Here is a 19,886-nt window from a genome sequence, read left to right as displayed (position 1 = left end):
TAATCTTGATAAGCATTGCCATTTTTCCAGTGTGTCATTGTGGTTCTGTCACTGATACACGGTATCATTTCTCTTTCCTTGCTGTGCAGTGGCCCTTTTCCCAGCCCTGTGCAGTTCCTTCCATCCTTACTTGTTGCCGTACTCTTTCCTGCCCACTCTTCTTTCTCCTTTCAAATCACCTTTCGGTTTTCCTTTCCTGACGGGTCCCTTTTGAATCTTGCCTATTGATGTACATGAGATAAGCTCAGTTCAGCTCCCAGACCTTTCTAGTGCAGCCCTCATTTCTGCATTTTCCTTTGTGGAACTGAAAGATAAAGGATATCAAAGCTCATGTGTAACAAAGAAATGAAGGATTTGGTAAACTGTGTTTCAGCTGTGAAAGGGGAGAACAGGCAGTAAATCAGAACTGTAAAATGGCAGGAGTGGGCTGAGCTGGTCAAGTTGTAGGGAGTAGAAGGCTTTGTCTTTAAGTGAGCTGCTTGAATTACAGCCCTGGCTAGCACCCTTCACAGTTTGATGACGTGTATGATACGATGTGGTGGTGTCTCTAGTTCCTAGTAGACAGGTATCCACACAGTAATAGCTACTTTCACAGTTGGCATCATGTGGTAACTACTGGAGAGAAACTCAGGATTGGATGAATTTGGAGACCAAACTGATTTCTTTCTTACCCACGGTAGAAACGCAAGTTCTGGCTGAGATAGGTTGGCAAGATGCTCTGGGAAGCTTGATTGCCATGGCCTGTGCTGCACCTTTTACTGCTGATTGAAAGGTTTTATTTTCCGGGGCTGTCAGTCTGGTGCTTTACATGAGCAAAAGAGTGGCTCTTTGTTTAACAGCTTAAAACTGATGGGGACAAAAAGGAAGTGGAAAACCAGAAAAACCTGTACAAGATGGTTGTACCTGGAAAGAGGAGTGGGTTACTTTGGGCTCAATTGGAAAAGGCAAAGGAGTGGAAAACTGAGCTGAACTGGAAAAATATACTGCACTCTGTCATGTAGCATCTTGTGTGCTGTAATTGTTCTGACGACTTCATTTTTCATTGTTTTTACAAATAAAAAGCATTTTAAAATTGAAACCTATCTGTGTCAACTCTCACAGCAGCTCCTGCTCTACAAATGGTAGCCAATTTTGTTCCTGAGGTCATGACAAAACCTAAGTGTAGAGTATTCAAATGGCCTCAAATAGTTCTAAAGTAATAAGAATCGAAAAAGAAGACTAACAGTCTCTTTCGTTATGTTTTGTTGTGGGTTTTTTTCCCCTCCTGCCTGAAAGGAACTCCGTTGTTGTGTCATAAAATTAGTTGCATTTTTCAACTCTTTCATTTGGAACCTGGTAAGAATTTTTCTTAGGGAGCTGTAACAGATGATGCACAAAAGCAGCAAGTAAATCTTAAGTCTTGCTGCAGTTTCCTTGACTGTATCTGGCCTTCCAACAGACAGAGGACTCCAGTCTCAACACTGCTGTTCCCTGCCTTTCACAAATGACTACATAAAAACTGCATGGTCGCATAACCTTTCAGATTCCTGGGACAGCTGTGTCTTGTCACTCACACACTTATTATTTCTTTTCAGGCATTGGAAAAGTACCCCAACTCACCCATGACTGCAAAACAAATACTGGAAGTCATTCAGAAAGAAGGGTTAAAAGAAACAAGGTCAGTGTTTATATGTTCTGTATTTTCACTCTCTCTTTGAAAACCATCCAGCAATGGTATATAATCTTTACAAAACATAAAGTGCTGGTAAATAGCTGAATTGATTTTCAGTAGCAAAGTGGGAAATATAGCTGATGGGTTTTGTTTGTTAGTTGAAGGCTTTTAAATGGTTAGTGACTGGCTTAACTTCGTACCTTCCCAAAGGAGTCTTTGGGCCAGCTCCAGTCCCGTGGCCTTCCTCTGAAAAACAGTGCAATCTCCTCAGCCACACCTCATTTCTGCTTAAGGACTGAAGTTTGACAACTGGGCTGCCTCTGCCACCATGGGCATGGGCAAAGTGTGAGATGGAGCTAGATGCCGTCCTCCTCTCACTTGTGTTTGTGGTCTGGCACTTAGGTCACTGTTACGACGTGCTGGTGTTCCCTGTGCCAGTAAAGAATTGGGAATGGAATGGGGGTGGTGTTTGAACACTGGGAACGAGTCTGTGTGTCTGCAGAGGTTGGATACTGAGTTGCTTAAGAACAGCATACTTTAGACGTAGATTTCAACTATAACCATTGAGCTCCTGGGGGATAGGTAGGTTATCCAGAACCTATGGAAATCGGCACTTGTCTTCCATTGATTGACTCCTGGTTCATATGGGCATGCAACTTCTTGTTCCTCAAAGGTGACTGACTACTTTGTAGATCTTCTTGTGACCTACACATGGCATCTTGGGGATCAAGGAAAATAAGGAAAAGCTGGTTGGTTAATGGGGGTTTCCAACAAGATGTAGTTTTGTCTTCTCCAAATGTTATAGTAAAAATTTTCTGTTCTAAATTGTTTTAATACTTGTTCCTGTCTCAGAGCAAAGGGAGACATCTGCTTTTATTTAATTAATTTTTTTAGTGTGGAACCTGATATCTAGGACAACAGAACTTCAAAGCCCATGTAGAGGTGTAGTAACTCATTACGTTTGTTACTTCTGTGTATATTCTGGTGAACCAGAAGTAACCATAAGACATACTTTTACTGAATTCACTGTTGTATCTGAGAAACACAACACTCCGTGTCATCATTTGCACTACATAACTATGCGGTGCTTTGTTGGTAGCCTCATAGCATGTTGATAACAGCTGTATCTTGGTAAAACTGCAGAAGAGATGGTATGCAAGGCAAAGTTGAATTTGCCACCTTTTACAGCTATATAATGCTTTAGTTCCTGTCAAGAAATTGCTTGATGTATATTGGCAATGATGCCAAGGAAACAAAGGGATGAAAACTTCTAAAAATGAATGTCCAAACGTGTGTTATGCTGCAAGGATTTGCATACAATAACAACAACAAAAAAAGAAAACCCAACTTTGGAAATCTGTTTTTATTGAGATACTGTTTCTCACAGCAGTGAATAGATTGCTTTCTTCTTCTTGCATCTTGTGATAGGAGACAACTAGATGGGAGAGGCTCACAAGCCTGTTAGTAGCATTTCTTTGTAATTTTAAAAACTCTTGTCTCTGTGGACAGTGCATGAACAAAATTTTTTTTGCAAAACCTAGGGGAGGGAGTAAAGCCAGCATTTTTATGTTTTAAATATAGAAAATGTAGAAGCCCTTTTTAATTGCTACAGAATGAATAAGAAGAGAAAGATTCCTTTAAAGAGGTTCTAAGCTAGATCTTTAATTTCTTCATTTACTAGGAAACTGAGAATTGCAGGGAAGCAGGAAGGAAATTCAGATTGATTCTGATTTTTATTCATGGTGTGGTCTGTGCAGGTATTTGTGAATATGTAGGAGTGTCCAGATAACTGAGGATAAAATTCAGTGTTCTTTACTCCTTATTTGAAACATTGTGTGCTACCGTATATGGTGGGTCATCATAAACTGATTAGCCTAAAAAAGCTAAATTCTGCAATTCTAAAAACAAAACATGTTGATTCTGTATCAATTTTTTAAAAAGTATTTGGATTCTCATTTAACTTCTGATTTCATGTAAAAGTTGTGTTTCTGCTGTGTTTTAATTTTGCTTAGGCACAAGCCTGTGAAGTTAGCTGAGTGCATAGCTCTTAATAGGAGCTGATAAGGTGTTTACTTCATACACCTATTTTTTGTTTGGCCTTGAGTGTTTAAGTAATGGGGTTTTTTTTTCCACAATCCTTGAATGTAGAGTCTCCCATTTATTTCATCCAGCTCTACAATGTCTTTCAGAAAATACCTTTCTGCAAGTGATACCTTGCTGTTGCTAAAGGTGATCTTTCCTGGTTTCTATGCTTCAGACAGTAAGAGGAGCAAGAAATGTAAATTTATGATGTGCAGTCACCTGGTCATAATCAGTAAAATGGCACTAGCATATTTTATTCTGTATTGATTTGTGTATTCTTCAAATCTGAACTTGTTCCAGTAATATGTTACTACTTCAATATAATTTACTTACTTCCTTTATACTGATTATCATTGTCGGTAGACCCTTGGCAATCCTAAATGAAGATTGTCAAAAATTCTTCTCTCTACTGTTCCATTTATAGATGAACAAGATTAATTGGCTTAGTCATTTTCCAACTATATTGCAGCATTAATTAACCTAAAGCTTTTTGCTGTCATAGGAAATCTGAATGAATAACATATGATTTTCAGCAATCTCATTGTCATTATGTGTAATCTTTAAAAAGACACTGTCAGACTGTTTAGCCTCTCCTTTTCTTTGTTTGCAATAACAACATCAAATTGCACGTTTGGTTTTTTATTATTCAAATTATTGAATACAATAGGAGGAAAGTTCTAAAGTTATAAAGCCGAAACATGTTGGAAATGAAAATAAAAACTTACTGACATGTCCCGTGAGGGGTTGTACACCTACCCAATTTCCTACAGTATATCTTAGGGAATGTACAGCTCAAATTTCTTTTTTTTTTTTTAAATACCTTTCCTGTTACAATGGTTATAAGATGTTCAGCAGGCAGGCAGTTCTGCTACCTGGAAGAAGTAAAAACTCTGAAGGCAAAACTTTTTCAGTTGTAGAAAACACATTATTTTTTTCTAGGGGTGGGAAAGAGGAGGGAGAAGAATGTATTTTACATTCATATCTGTGCTGATAATGAACAGTGTCAGGCCAACACTCTTGGATACTGAAATCTCCTTACAAAGAAGGTCTGGATTTTCCTTCCTAGTTTTCACTGTCCAGTTCTTTTGAAAACAATTCCCTGCCCTGTTGTAAATTTCTAGACTCACAACCTGCTGGTTGTACCTGCTGACATGAGATTTTGCTGATTTAACAAGTATGACATAGGCTACTAGTCAGAGTATGATCCGCTGTAGACTCAGTGCTCATTTTCAGCTATGCTGATTCCTCACTAGTTGTTCTCCATCTTGCATTTGTGTTGCTCCTTATTTCTGTTAAAGTCTAGAGTTCCCCATGCTGAATTATATTCAGGTCTTCAGCAGACTGTTTCTCAATTTTATTAGACTTCTTTAGCATGTCATTTTGTCTCTCAGCATGCAGGCAGCCCTTCTAAGTTGAGCATCATTAGGGGGTCAACAAAGAAAAGGCCCCTCTGCTCTTGTGCTGTTGGTGTAAGTGCATGCACCATGCCACCCCATCACAGAAGGTTTCTTGTATCTTGGTGTGCTTACAGAAACATCTCTGTGCACAGTGGGTGGGTGAGTTTGCTGCAGTTTAATTTCCTGAAGCCCATTTTCTTCCTTTTGTGTTCTCCCGTTTTCCTAAAATGAAAAATCATCCCTTCATGAATGCTCAATGTTTTCAGCTTCTTCCCCACTGGTTCAAGTCAAACCTAGTGCTGCCCTGCTTCCTAACTGCTTTTTACATCTTCTGTTGAAGGACTTTGTTCCTAATGCAACCTCAGGAAACGGCCAGATGCTCCTCTGTCCCCGTGTCTTTCTTTTCCCAAGAAGTGCCCACATGATCATAATGGGGATATTTAGATAGGTCAGGTGTTTTAAATTTTTTTACTGATTCTTACAGAAAAAAAAGCTTCTTAATTTTACTGGTTTCTAGCTATATGAAAGTGTGATGCTGGTAGCATCCTTATTTTGCTCTCATGTCATTACTCAGAAATCACCTTGTAGGAATACCAGGAATAACCTATCTGTTCCCATCTGTTTGGGGCACTGCACCTTCTTGAAGAAAGACTGCTTAACATTATCAGGGAGATAAAAATAAGACAGAAGTGTTGGGATTAAAGAAGATTGAGTTTAGACGTGGCAAGTCTTCCGTTAAAGATAGGAAGAACAGTAAGGGAATAAGTTACCCTGCATGTCTGATGTGGACAGGACAAGAAATAGGTTCTGTAAATTGTAGGAAGAAAAGATTTTGATTAGATAGTACGAGATTTTTTTTCCCCCGACATGTATAATTGAGCTCTGGGGAGATGTGAAAGATCTCTAGATCTTTCTAAAACCAATTTAGATATGTGTCTGTTGGAAATTATGTAGATTTGCTTGATCCTGCCTTGAACTAGGGGAATAAACTAAAATATCCTTTGATCCATGTTTTTCTATGAATTTTTTTTAGATCAGTTTGCAGTACTTGGGCTATACATATTGTTTGAGTCCTAGGGGAGAATATCCAGCCAAATTCTGATAAATGTTTGATGCTAATGACCCTAGATTATGTCTTGGCTCTCTGTAGTTCCCTTTCTCCTTGGTGAGGCTGGGAAATTCACTTGTCTGGATAAGATTAAAGCCAAAGAGTCTCAGAACAAGTTAAAAGCCAATAAACTTTCAAAATGGGACAAGCAATGTTTAATATTTTGGAGTGCAACTTTAGCCAAGAGCTGTGCTAAAGCTATTTACTTTCCTCCTCCATTAGACTCAGGACTGCGAACCCTGGAAAAGGATAATTTCATAGTACTTTTGCTATTCAGCTAGAGTGACTCACCTCTGTATTGTCAAGTAACTTTGATTATTCCATTCAGGTAATTCACAGAAGACGTTAAAAAATTCCCCTTTGTCTCGTTCCGGCTTTCAGTTTCTAGTAGGAATCTTAAACTTCTTTCTCTTGATGTTTCTTTGATGATCTTCATTTCAGCTCTGAGAATCAGGCCGCCATTCCTAACTCCTCCTCCTTTTTTTTCCTCTGCATGTTTTACCTTTTGCTATACAAGATTACCGCATCTATTGATTTGCTGTTGTGGCAGTAGTCTTTTGGAACACTAAGAAGAGATGCTTGCTACTGGCACTGGCAGTAGTGCTCCTTCTTCTGCACTCCACAGCGTTGATAATACCTATCAAGAATGATACCATATTAAGTCTTCCAAGCCTAGGAAAGCAGGGAAGCGTGACCCTAATAAATCACAAGGCACTCTGCCTAGGTTTACACGCCTTGCACAAAGGCGCTAAACTAGTGGGTTAGCTAGAATTAAACCCACTTTAAACTGCTGAGCGGAGCCATCAGTAGAGTGAAACATGATGATCCGTGCAGGGTCTGTCTGTAGCTCAGGAGTGAGACGGGACTCCTGAAAATATTACCGTCACTTCTGAATCCTTTGATCTTTTTGACAGTGTCTCTTTAAGCCTTTGCGTAGAGCCTCATCCTTAGAGCTATTGACTTAAAAATAAAAGCCCTTCTGAATGCCGCTGCTGTTTCTGTAAGTAGGCTGAATGAGCTGGCAACTGTCTTCTGTTGTTTATCATTTTCAAGTCACTTGTGTTATTGTGTATGCAAGTAGACAGAGAAATTTTTACTGCCTTTCTCTGTAAAGTAATTCCAAGATGTCCTTGTGATTCATAACTATAACAAGTCCTAGTTTTTATCTTCCAATTAGGCAAAAAATAAAAAAAAAAAAAAGAAAGTAAATGCCCTCCAATTAACAAAAGCTCTTAAAAATTTAACTGAAAGAACCACCGTTTTAAGGCTCTGATTGTTAATGGAAGAGTACAGAGACAGTACAGTTAAGAGGCTTTTGTGGTTGCATATGTCTGATGAAATTTATTTGGGAGCCTCTTCAGCTGAAGGAGTGCACTGTTTTGTCTTGAAGGTAGTTATTCCCTGCAATGGACCGAAAGGAAGGCTTGATGGGAAGAAAGCTATTCGCATTTTTTTGCTGGCATTATTAGGTTGATTTTTACGCCTCTACAGACGTGGCTTTTGGCTGTAGAGCAGTGAAACAAACAAACGTTCAGCATAGCCTGTCTTTCTTCATAAATTCAGTTCAGACATCTCTCTCAAACACTGCTCTTCCCCAGTGTAACAGCTCACTGCCTGATTTGGGTAGGTGATAGCAGCAGTTTACAGGTTGAAAATCTCAGGCTTGCTCTTTGCCTAGACACTCCCGATGTTGTTAGGCCACAGTGCAGTCCAACCTGGTAAAACCTAATGGGTTTCCCACATTATTGCATTCCAGCATTATAACTTGTCACATCTGTGATAATTATTTCAGGTTTTGGTAGTGATGTAGCCCTAAAGCAACTACGGCATTTAGCTCAAGCCTAAGAGCAGGGTCATTAATTCTTGATTCCTTGTTGCTGCATTGCGATTACCCTACCATTTGTTTAAAGCAAGCTTGCTTATGTCGGTACAAATGTAATCCTGTCTTTGTATTGATTTGGAAAACTAATTTTGGGTGTTAATGAAACAGATTCAAAATAACAAAACCTCAAATGTTTTCCCTCAGCTAATTGCAAAGACCACAGAATTTTTTTGTGATGGTGCTTCTTCCATTGTGTATACCTATAAAAGATATATTTAAATATAATACATTTAACTAACTTTAATATATTTTTTTTCCTGAACCACCATGATATTAATTTTTGTTCAATATTTCAGGTTTTAGACATCTGGAGTTTGGGGTTTTTTTTGCTGTTCCTCTTCCTTTCACAGGACATTGAAACCTCTTTCTAGGGACTTTAATAAACTGTCCAGTAAAATCAGTGTGTGTGACAGCATTTTTTATAAAATTATCTATTTGTCTGGTGTTTGCCTTGTTTGTGTGTTTGTTTCATAATACATGTGGTAACAGATGCCCCAGCTGTTACAGCCAGAGTAAAAGTTATGTTTGTGTCACAGATGCAGATTCCTTTGTAAGTTTTATTAAGAGGTCTGGATTTAATTTTGGAAATATTTCAGATGATAAATGGCACAATATAAATAGTAAGAATCCTTTGAGTGTGACACAGTACACTTTGGTGGATACTGTTCTTACTGTTAAGAATATTAATTGAGCATATGTAAAAACAGTGGAGACAGAAGCAAAATAATATTTCTTAAAGCTAAACACAGAACTAAGAATATAGCCTGGTCCTCTAAACCTCCACTCCCCATGTTCTGTCCATTAAACTGGTGTCGCTGATGCAGTATTTCGACTGGTTCCCATCTAGACACAATCCTTTCCCATTGTCCCAAGAGTCGCTGCTACATGAATCTTCCCTCTTTCTCAAACTGGGTCACCAATCCCATGGTTTCCAGTTACTTCACTCCACTGCCTTTCTTTTCTGTACCCAGATATGAGAACTCAAACTCCATTTGATTGCTCACTGTGCCTGAAATTCCCGAAGTAATGCAATGTGGACACCCCAGGATTCAGTATTTATTTCACATTCTGGCTCAGGATTTATTCTATAGATTGGTTCCCGGTGGAATTATGAGGAAATAAACCCACAATTCCATCATTTTAACATGTTTGGGACATTGAAAACAGTTTAGAAAAGTTCATAATGCTTCCCCTTTTGTGCTTGGCTGCGGGTTTGTCATCATGGAGAAGTCCGTTCCTGTATGCCCAGGTGAACTCAGATTCCAGAACAGTTCTCTTTTTTTCCAAAGATAATTTTGTTACTCTTACTTGTCCATATATATTTTTGCTCAGTGTGCAGTAGTTCGGTTTTCTACTTTATACAGTAGTTCTCTGTATCTGGATGCTAAAGCATGGCATGTATTGTAACCACTTTTCCACATTTCATGGAAGCAATAGGAAATATTGATGGTTTTAAAATTCATTTATTTTTAAATTTTTTTAAGATCTGCCATAAATTCAGTGTTGGCTTTTTTTGCATAGTGTAATATTTTGATGTTAAATGTAAGAATTTGAGTTGTGTTTCATTTTTCCTCTCTTATGTCTCTCAGTGTAGAGACTGGAAAGTGGTAATGTTCATGCTGATGAAAAGAGAAAACCTCCTGCATTATGAATTGATGTTATCATACGCATAGCATTATCCTAAAGCATGTAATGTGTGATAACTCTCTTCCCACATTTCTCCTAGAAAGTGTAACTTCTAGCAATATTTGAGTGAGCTTACAGATCTTTTTTTTCAGTGATTCTGTATTTCCAAGAGTAATTCTGCATTAAAGTTTTTGAATCTTTCAGAAAGAGAAATAAAGTAAGGATATCCATGATATCTAAACACATTTAAAAGAATCAGATACTCGCAGAAATTATGTTAGGACAAGGGGAAATGACACAAAGCTGTGCCAGGGCAGCTTCAGATTAGATGTTAGGAAAAAAATCTTCACTGAAAGAGATGTCAGGATGTGGAGCAGGCTGCCCAGGGAGGTGGTTGAGTCACCATCCCTGTATGTGTTTAAAAGATGGATGGATGAGGTGCTCAGGGATATGGTTTAGTAGAGGACAAGTACGGTTGGACTTGATGACCTCAAAGGTCTTTTCCAACCTTGTGATTCTGTTAGGAAAGTTTCACTAGACCTTAATTCATTCTCACAGCAGTAAAAGGTTTTTTTGTTTGTTTGTGATGGTGGTTTTGTTTGTTTGATGGTTGGGTTTTTTGTTTTGGGGTTTTTTTTTGGTTTGTTTTATTTTGTGTGTGTGTATGTATAGTATGTTTCCTGTAGCGTAGTGCTTTACGTTTGATTTATTTTTTTAAGTGACTGAAGAGCCCTTCCAGAGTTTTTAGAGTGTTTTCCTATTCCTTTATCCAAAGTCTGCCTGCAGTTCTATAAACAGAACCATGACTGTGTGGAAGATAGGTAAATGTTTATGTTCTTTGATTGTAGTACCTTTATCAGCCTGCTTTGCCAGCATCATTTTTAAGAGGAACGAGGACATAGAAGAGCTTTCCAGTTAATAGCTGTCCAGAGCCAAAACTTTCAAAATTATCTTTGGGAAAATGAGATTTGACAGAATGTGTTCTATTTCCATCATTATTCTGAAATGAAGATCTGTCACATACTAACATTACAGTACATTGGTAGTAAGCTAGGATTTTAAAATGAAAGTCAGAAAGAAGACCTGCAAGATAGTATAATATCAGCGTATGGTACTTACGGGCAAAACGCTAGAACTGTTGCTGTGTAGCCAGAAACCTTGTTCAGCTCTCTTGTGCTTAGAAAAAGCAACAATAATCTACTGTATTTCCTGTAGGAAGTATTTGGGCAAATCTGATCCAATATATAAGCCTGTCAGAAGCAGCCATATGTATCAAACTTAAAACCACAGAATGATACAGAGACTTTAGCTAGAAGGAATCACCTTTTGAATGAACGCCCTGGTAAAATATTCTTAGGAGAAGAGTTTAATCTGTTGGAAGACTTAAAACCTGCAGTGAAAATTGAAGTCTGGCCGGGAACTTGAAGACATGCCTGGTTTAATGGATTTATGAGCTTTTGTTGCAACATCTGAGTAACCTAAGAAGCTGCTTTTTCTTGCAGGTGTCAAATGAATTATTCTAGGTTTCCACTTGCTGGTTGCTGTTTGAGATTTATTTGTTGGGGTTGGATTTTATTTTTTTTTGGCACTTCTGTTTTATTCTCTGTATTTCACTTTTGCATTGAAAAGTTCATATTTAAATCTATTACTTCTTACTGCTTTGAATTCCATTTATCACACAGCTGACTTTTGTCTTTATTTCTAAACATTCTGTCTTAAGGGACATGCACAATATCCCACAAAATGGTATAATCTTTTTTAATGCTATTTCTAGTATTCCATAGCAACTGAGAAACAAAAAAGGAAAAAAAAAAGAAGAGCCTAAACTGAATGCTACAACACAGGCAATTCATTACAGATTTTCCGCTTAGTATTCAGCAAATTGTCAAGTCCTTATTTTCATCATTAGCATATTTTTCACAGAGCAGAAGCATAGCCATTTCTGGCAGACTGAATTAAATGTGTTTTACTTGAATGTGAAAGAAGAAAACATTGTCAGGCTTTCTATGAAAGCATAATTTTCTAGTAATAATTTATTTTCTGGAACAGTTTGATGTGGATGTCTTTATGTTTCCATAAAGATATGGGTATGTGTTTCAGTTTACCTGTAATTAAACCATTTCTTAACTGAAGGGGGAAAATACAGAAAGAATTCTGTTTCTCATATTTTTTCCTTCATATTGCATGATCTGAAAAATTTGCCAGCTCTCTCACAGTCATGCACTGGCATATTTTGTTTAAAATTTTGAGGTATGTTCCTATAGAATCAAGACCAAAAAAAGCCTTAGAATTTTACTGGGCAAGGACTGTGAAAAAGATCAGATATAACTGTTCAGAAAATTTGTTACGTACATTAATTTCTTTTATATCTAAGGCTGGCTGGTAGTAATTCCATTTTATCTGAGTCTCATAGGTAGCTGTCTTAATTACTGTGAAATTAAATTACCTGCACTCTCCTAATTTTAAAACAGCTTTAAAAGTGCTTAAACGTCTTTTACTTGTGTACTGTCATGTCAAGGGAAAATATGTTTTCTGCTAGATCTGACTTTTTTTCAGCAGTGTAGAAAGCTCCCATCTTCTGTTTGTGGTTCCAAAAAACTGCATTTGTCAGTGCAGATATTTTATGATAGTTGTACACTAGAACCGGTAATTTTGCGGCTGGCAGATATTTACAGTATTGACAGAGAACTGAGAACCAAAAGAGATATATCAAATTAAAGTATAAATAAAACAACTTAAATAGTGTATGCATGAACCTCTCTTTATGTGCTTGTCCTGGTTTTGCTGAAATGCCATTAATTTTTTTTCTATTAGCTGGTACAGTGCTGTGTTGTGGATTTAGTGTGAGAATAATGCTGATAACACAATGATGGTTTTAGTTGCTGCTTGGTAGTTGTAGTGTTTACACTAAGTCAAGAACTTTACAGGTTCCCATGTCCTGCCACAGGCACAAGAAACTGGGAGAGCACAGCCTGGACAGCTGACCCAGACTGGCTGAAGGGATATTCTCTATCATGATCCAGATATAACTGGGACAGCTCAGCTAGCTGGGAGGTGGGATCACTGCTTGGGAACAGACCAGGAATTGGGTTGGTTTTTTCCTGCCTGTGGTGAGCAATTGCATTTGTGTACCACTAGTTTTATTTGTTGTTGTTATTATTCTCTGTTACCCTACTAAACTGTCTTTATCTCAACCTATGAGGTGTTTTTTTTCCCATTCTCCTCCCCATCCCCTTGGATGAGGGGTGAGCGAGCAGCTACTTGGTGTTCAACTACTGGCTGGGGTTAAACCACGATAGTGCTGGAGTGTGTAAATACACCTACAGTAATAAATTCACCTTTAGACACATACACATGCACTTACAGGTATATAAAGTTTTAAATCACAAAATTATACTCAAATGCATCCTTTGCTCAGTTATTCTAGTAGCAAAGACTATGGGAAAGAGTTCAAAAGAGTCTTAAGAACTGTTTTGCTGTTTGCCCTCAGTAGCTAAAAGCAAGGACAAATTGATCTTATCCACACACACCCACACTCATCTCTTCTGGTTTTCATTTGATTTGCAATAGAAAAGGAAAATGGGATCTAGTAGCTTTTCTGCTGGAAGGTAGTACCTATGAAAGAAAAAAACAAGCAAAAATAGCTCACTGAGTCACCCTATTTATGAAGTTATAGCATCCATAGCTACTGCTGTAGCTTCTGTACATTTCAGTAAGCTTGCATAAGGTATGTTTATCTGCTATTGGGAATCTATCGAGATACACCATCCTGTACCTTTTTTCCTAAAAGAGCTTCACTTTGTGCTTTTATATTTAATTTACAACTAAAGTAGAGCAAGCTACTTCCTTTGGGATCTAGACAGTTAGTTTCTCTTGCAAATGCCCTCCATTACTTGTTACTACTACTTTTCTTTATGTTCCCAGTACACCTGGAGTTTTTGTTTTATAAACCGCTAAATACTTTAGGTAGCTGTTACCCAATGTGGAATCTGAAATCTCAACATGTGTCCTCTGCGATCACAAAATTAAAAAAACCCAATGACCTATAAAGGACAGCGAGGAACATTTTGTGAAGAAATGTTTGAGGATGTACGACAAGCAGGGAGTTGTTGTTTTAAATCCTGCTTGCTTTCAGTCAGGGAATCTTTTCCTGTTCGGTGAAAATTAGGTAGGTTCAAACTGTATGTATACTCGTAACTGTCCACATCATCCCAAACCAACACCACTAAACCCAATCCAACCATTAACCTTTCTCAGTTTGTAGTAGTTGCCTAAGGATATTAATGTCAGCAATTGCATCAGTCAGATGACGTATTGATCTGTGTAAGCTAAAATAGTAGTGATATAAGGTTATTTGTGTCCAGGTTTACAATCCAGGAATTAATTACATGATTGGTACTGTCAATTGATTTAATATTATACATACCATTTCATTCTTTATTAAAAACATTTATACACCGTGATCAGAATGACTAAGAGAATACAATTCCTGGTTAAGACTGAGGGTTTTTTTTTTTTGTGATGCCATGTTACGTTACTTTTCTTTGGCTCTCTATATGCCTGTCTCAGCCCCCACATTCAAGGGGCGTTAATGACTTCAGCAGAATCAAACTTCCTTTCAGATGAAATGATGTGCCTATCAAGAATGGTCAGTCTAAAACTTTTCGTTATTAATGCTTTGTTTTTACAAATTATTTAGTGGTTACAAGTATTAGAATTTTAAATAGTTGTCTGTGACATTTTGAAAGTAGATTAACTTTTAGTTGTAAGTTAAATAGAAACTCAGTTCCAGACTTAATGAGCTGTTGTAAGTCAAAAAAGAATAAGGAGATCTACTAATAGCATGAATTGCAACAGCTGGATTAAGTTAAAACACAAAAATAAAAGTATCTGCTTGGTCCTTTGAGGGAAGGAAAGAACCTTTTCCTATGCTGTTTTGCCAAGTTAAACTCCCTTATGTACAACAAGTATAACTTACACATTTCACATCCACCCAAATATTTTAATTTGACCCACTACAATAAATCATATGTTGCTATATTTTTAAAAGTACAGGGTGTACTGTGATAGCCTGTTCTGTATTTATTTTCAGGCTTTCCTTTCAGGTAAGGACTCTTACAAAGAATATTTTAAGGACATAATTGACACTTATTAGTCAGCAAAGTTGTAGTAGTTGCAGTTATTTTAAAGTGTGAAATTATCATCTTGTTTGCAGAACTATTTTTGTAGAAATAAATATTACTAGAAAACAGTAATTTGCTTTTGGATCTAATCCTTATTTATATGTGATTGTTCCCAGCGTCCTTACTCCTTTTATCCTGCCTGGATTGGCGACTGAGTAAAAACATACTCAAGTGCTGAATTAATTTACAGATATAAGAGTATTGGGGAAAAAAAATTGTAAGGGAAGAATGCTTCTTTTAATTCTTTCATATGATACTATAGACTTCAGAAATTGTGTGTGTGTGTCAGTTGAGTGTGAACTGAAGATGTAGAGATAGGTCATTATCATATATTCTAACTTTTTCTCTTTTTGGGTTAGATGCAATGTTTTGGATGCTAAAAATAAGCACATTTGCATCATTATTGCAAAATTCAACATTTAGTTTCAAAATTCTAAATTCCTTCAGTTAGAAGTCATGCCCTAATTGAAAACTGGGGAGAAGAAGCAAAGAAAAGAAGCTGTGGTGATTTCCCTGAAGCTTGATATGATATACTTCCTTTGTTTTGGATAGAAACGAACAATAATAAAATTGATATTTTAAAAGAAGTATGATTCTTTTATCAGACTACGGTATTACAGGATGAAGAGAGAGGGGAGAGCAGCAGAGAATGAGTCAGAAGAGAATGAGAGGAGGATGAGGAGAAGATGACCAAGAAAGTGAGAAGAGGAAGAGAAGACACAGGGAGAGAAGACAGTAGGTGGAAAAGTAGAGGGGTAGGGAGGGGTGGGAAGGGCAAAGCAGTGGAGGGGAGGGCAGAGAAGAAGAGAAAGGAGATAAGGAAAAGGTGAAAGAATGAAAAGAGAGGAGTGAAAGAGAAAAAATAAATAAGAAAACAAGAAAAAGAGGAAAGAATGAAAAGAGAAGAGCAGAAAGAAAAAAGCAGAAAGAAGAGAAAAATAAATACAGGGAAAGAAAAGAGAAGACAATGAAAAGTAAGAGAAAAAAGCAGAAAGGAAAGAAGAGAGAGTATGAGAGAAGGGAGAGGAGAACAGAGGGGGAGAGAAGATGGAAAGAAAAGAGAAAAAGGAGAAGGAAAAACAATGAGAAATGAAAGGCAGGAGACAGAAGACAAGAGGAAGAAAAGAAAAAAAAAGGCTGAAAGAAAAGAGAAGGAAAAGAAAGAAAAAACAACTGAAGAAAAAGAGACAGAAAGGAAAATGAGAAAAAAGAAGAAAGAAAAAGGAAACAAGCTCAAGCAAGTCCATTGCGGTTGAGGAATCTTTTAGCAGTGAAGTTAAAATTCCTAACTGACTCAGGGGCTCGTATGTGGTACCAGTATGTGGTAACCAAGACCCTGGAAATTACTTTCCATCAACTAAAAACTGTAAAATCCTTACATTAAAATAACTCAGCTTTAGTTGTTTTAGGATTGCCGTTCAGTGAATAGATACATTCTTTCTGGGTAAAAATTTCCATAGAAATTGTAATAAGCATTAAAATCTTTCTTACTGATTTGGAAAATTGATTGCTTAGACAGATGGATGGTGTGGCTGAAATGGCACAGCATAATGAACTCCAGCAGGCCAGCATGTTGGCTTGTGTCAATTTTTAAGAATAGGCAACGTTAATAAAACAATTTAATTAGATAACTCGGTAAGATTTTTGCTGGTGAGAGTAAAGAAAGAAAAAACAAATCACTTCTAAGTTCAGCAGAGCAATTTGCTTTAACGCTGTCCTTTCTATCGGGGAGAAATATTATGTAATAAAACAATCTCATATTACAGTCTGGTAGCTCAACATTGAGTAACATAATAAAGATTTAAAGATTTCTGAAGTGAGAAAAGAAATCCACAATTCTCATAAAATATAAACGCTAGTTTTAAACTCTGCAGTAGTTAGTGAACTTTGTTCAGCAAGACTTGTTGACATTTCCTTTAAATGGTTAAATATTGCCCCAATTTAAGCCTTTTCTCTGAAATATGCTTACCTTTTAAGATTTACTTCTTATAGGCCTTAACAGATGTTGTGTTTTGCCTCTTGTGTTTTCTTTCTGTTAGTGGGGGAAGGGAGAAGGAGATCTCTGTGCGTGAGCACCTATTCTAATTTTATAAATTTAACTGCAGTTGGTTTTAATGGCAGTGACTGGAAAACTGCACTGAAATCGTGTGAGAGAGCAGGGACATGACGTTAGGCTTGAGTGGAGGAGCGTGCTGGGGGTGCGGGGCTCCTTCAGGCTTCTGCTCTCCCTCAGCAGGGTGGTACCTCCGCCTCTCCCCTCCCCAGCCTCTTCTCGTGCCAGATGTAGCAACCCAAGGGGTTGCAGCTCCAGCGAGCCAGCTGCGTCTGGCATGTGGGTTCAGGAGTGGCTGGAAGGAGCATGTTGCGTTACTGACTAGAGGTGAAATACAGGCCTTGCTCTGAGGAGTCTGAAATGGGAACCAGTTGTGTCAGTCCGAGGCCGTCCTTCTCCAGTTACCGTAAACCAATATTGCAGCCGAAAGAGTAATTCCTTTTCTGGACTGCCCACCTCCCTGGGTGCTGGCATAAGCATTCACATGGCTTTTTGGGGAATTATCAAGATTTAAAGAAAAAAAAAAACAAAACAGGAGAGGGGGGTGGGGAGGACATGTTGTGGAGGCAGGAACATGGGGTCTGCCTGAGAGGGGAGCCACTCAGGTTGCTGCTTTGAGTGGCAGAGCTGGCTGAATGTGATGAGCCCGGTATTAATCTTGGTTCAAGCAGAAACTACTCCATTCCCTTACATACAGGTACACAGGTGTACTATGGCTGGCATAACTGCAGGGTGGTGTCTTGTCACTGATGTGGCTGCAGTAACGAAAGCCGCTGCCTGTGGATGTAAGAAAGGATGGAAATTCTTCTAATCAGTCAGGATAGGAGCATGGCTGGAAGCTGTGACTGCATCAGGACTACAGTCCTGGTGTAGCATGATAAAATAGGAGTCCTACTTGGCCTTCTGAACTAGACCTGGACCATGGTGCTGTTCTGGCAACACTATGTTCTGCTGACTTTTGGCTGTGCAACATAGTTACTGTCAGATGCTGCATGGGCTTTCTCTGTGGGTGGTGCCACAGGTCAGTTCTTTTGTTCTTTTGCAGTATAATTTGTCACTTGCAAATCTCCAGCAGAGGCAGATCATCAGAGACCTAGCAGTTGCAGTGGTTTCCAGGGTTCTTCAGGAAGCTTCAGGGAAAATCTTCTGGGTGCTTCTGCTTTTGGGAACTTAGATGGCTTGTTGCAAGTCCAGGCCAGCCTATGGAGGGAGGTACTTGCCTCTGTCAGCTCTTACTGGCAGCTTAGGTTGGCTACTTACTGGTTGTGGATAAAGTCTCCTAAGATTGGGAGTCTTCGAAATTGGAAAACTGTGACTTCTGGCAATAGAAAGAAAGTGTGCTGCCTGCAGCGAAGGACAGGTGTGGTGTCCTGGAAGGAGGTGAGCAAGATTATCAGGGGAGATGTCAGAGCCAGTTGAAGCTCAGCCAAATGTATACATGAAGAAGAAAAGCAGGGTGACAGTTATTTGAGACTATACCCTGACACAGGCTCCCATCTGCCAGCCTGGTGTACTTGCTATAGCTGGAGGTTTACTTCTTGTCAGTTCCTTGAATCACAGATGTCTCAGGTGAACGTACCTAAGGTTTGTCCAGCCTTCAGACATTATCCCTTGCCATCCATCCATGTGGCCACCCTAATATTACTGGGGTGAGCCCAAGTATATAAAAAAATGACTGCAAAGCCCTGGAGGCAAGGGTGAAGAGCACAAATGTGCAGGTGGTGTTTTCCTTCATCCTGCCAGTGAGGTGGAAATGCGCAGGTGTCAAAGGGCTCATCCCTGAAGTCAAAGTGTGGCTGCATGGCTGGTGTCACAGGCAAAGCCATGGTACCCTCTGAGGAATATGGACTGCTAATCAAGGACAGGATCCACGAGGTGGAGTGTATCCTTGCTGACAGTCTCTTTAACCTTTCCAGGTGCGCTTTGAAGTAGCTACTTAATGGGAGGGGTGCTACAATTTGAAGACTAGAGAAGGCATGGGGGAACACTGAGGAAGTGTCTGGAGGACAGTATGATTGGGGAAACTTTGTGTTTTCCTCAGGCAGGCAGTCTGACTGGAGTGTCCATTTTGGGTATCTGTACACAAATGTGAAGAGCATGGGAAACAAGCAGGAGAAACTGCAAGTCTCTGCACACTTGCAAAGCTCTTTAGGGTTACAAAGACATGGTGGGATAGTTCATACAATGGAGTACTGCCATGGGTGCAAAGAGGGACAATGCGTGCAAAGGAGAGGCACAGGACTTTGCCTTGGAATCTTGGAATGAGTACTGAGTCTGTTTAGCACTTAAGAGAGAGAACAGAGGGCAGAACACATGACTAATGTTGTAGTAGACATCTGCTGCAGACTGTCAGGACGAGTAGATGAGGCATTTGATTAACTGCTAGGGGCCTTGCAGTCGTTGCAGGCCATAGCAGTCGTGGGGGATGCAAACAAGCCAGGGCATTCCTGAAAGTTCTTGATGCAGGTGGTTGATGAACCAAATAGGGAACATGATGTCCTGAACCTGTTACAGATAAACAAGGAAGAACTGATTGAAGGTGTGAAGGTGGATGACCACCTTGGACATGGCTGGTCATCACACTATGGACAAAAGGGCCCAGGAAAGGGCATGACAGAGCAGTGGATGTTATTTACATTGACTTTACCAAGACCTTTGGAATCATTTCCCGTAGTATCTTCACGGTCACATTATTGAGAAAGGAACTCAATAAGTGGACAATAAGAGGGGTAGAAATTTGCCTCGACTGCAGGTTCCAAAGTGTTTTGATCAAAGGTGTTAACTCCAGTTGGTGACCAGTCGCTAAGTGGTGGTACTCCAGCATGGATACTGAGGCTATTATTGTTGAATGCTGTGATTAAAAACCTGGAGAATGGGGCAGAGTGCACATTGGACAAATTTGGA

At 38.9% G+C, this 19,886-nt stretch overlaps 1 protein-coding gene across 1 annotated transcript in view; it reads left to right on the top strand.

Moving 5' to 3' along the window:
* The window catches only part of ASXL3 (ASXL transcriptional regulator 3), a gene marked incomplete at both ends in the record, with an annotated part of 128,485 nt that overhangs the window by 24,468 nt on the left and 84,131 nt on the right, over window positions 1–19,886 (top strand). The window contains one exon of the mRNA XM_084280174.1: window positions 1,575–1,657. Within this exon, the coding sequence (XP_084136300.1) occupies window positions 1,575–1,657 (83 nt within the window). The remainder of the gene's footprint in view (window positions 1–1,574; window positions 1,658–19,886) is intronic.

The sequence above is a fragment of the Gallinula chloropus genome, assembly GCF_964237585.1.
Source record: "Gallinula chloropus genome assembly, chromosome: 2".
NCBI classification, from domain to species: domain Eukaryota; kingdom Metazoa; phylum Chordata; class Aves; order Gruiformes; family Rallidae; genus Gallinula; species Gallinula chloropus.
Note: the sequence above shows the minus strand (reverse complement) of the source record. Positions and strands in the feature narration are given on the sequence as shown.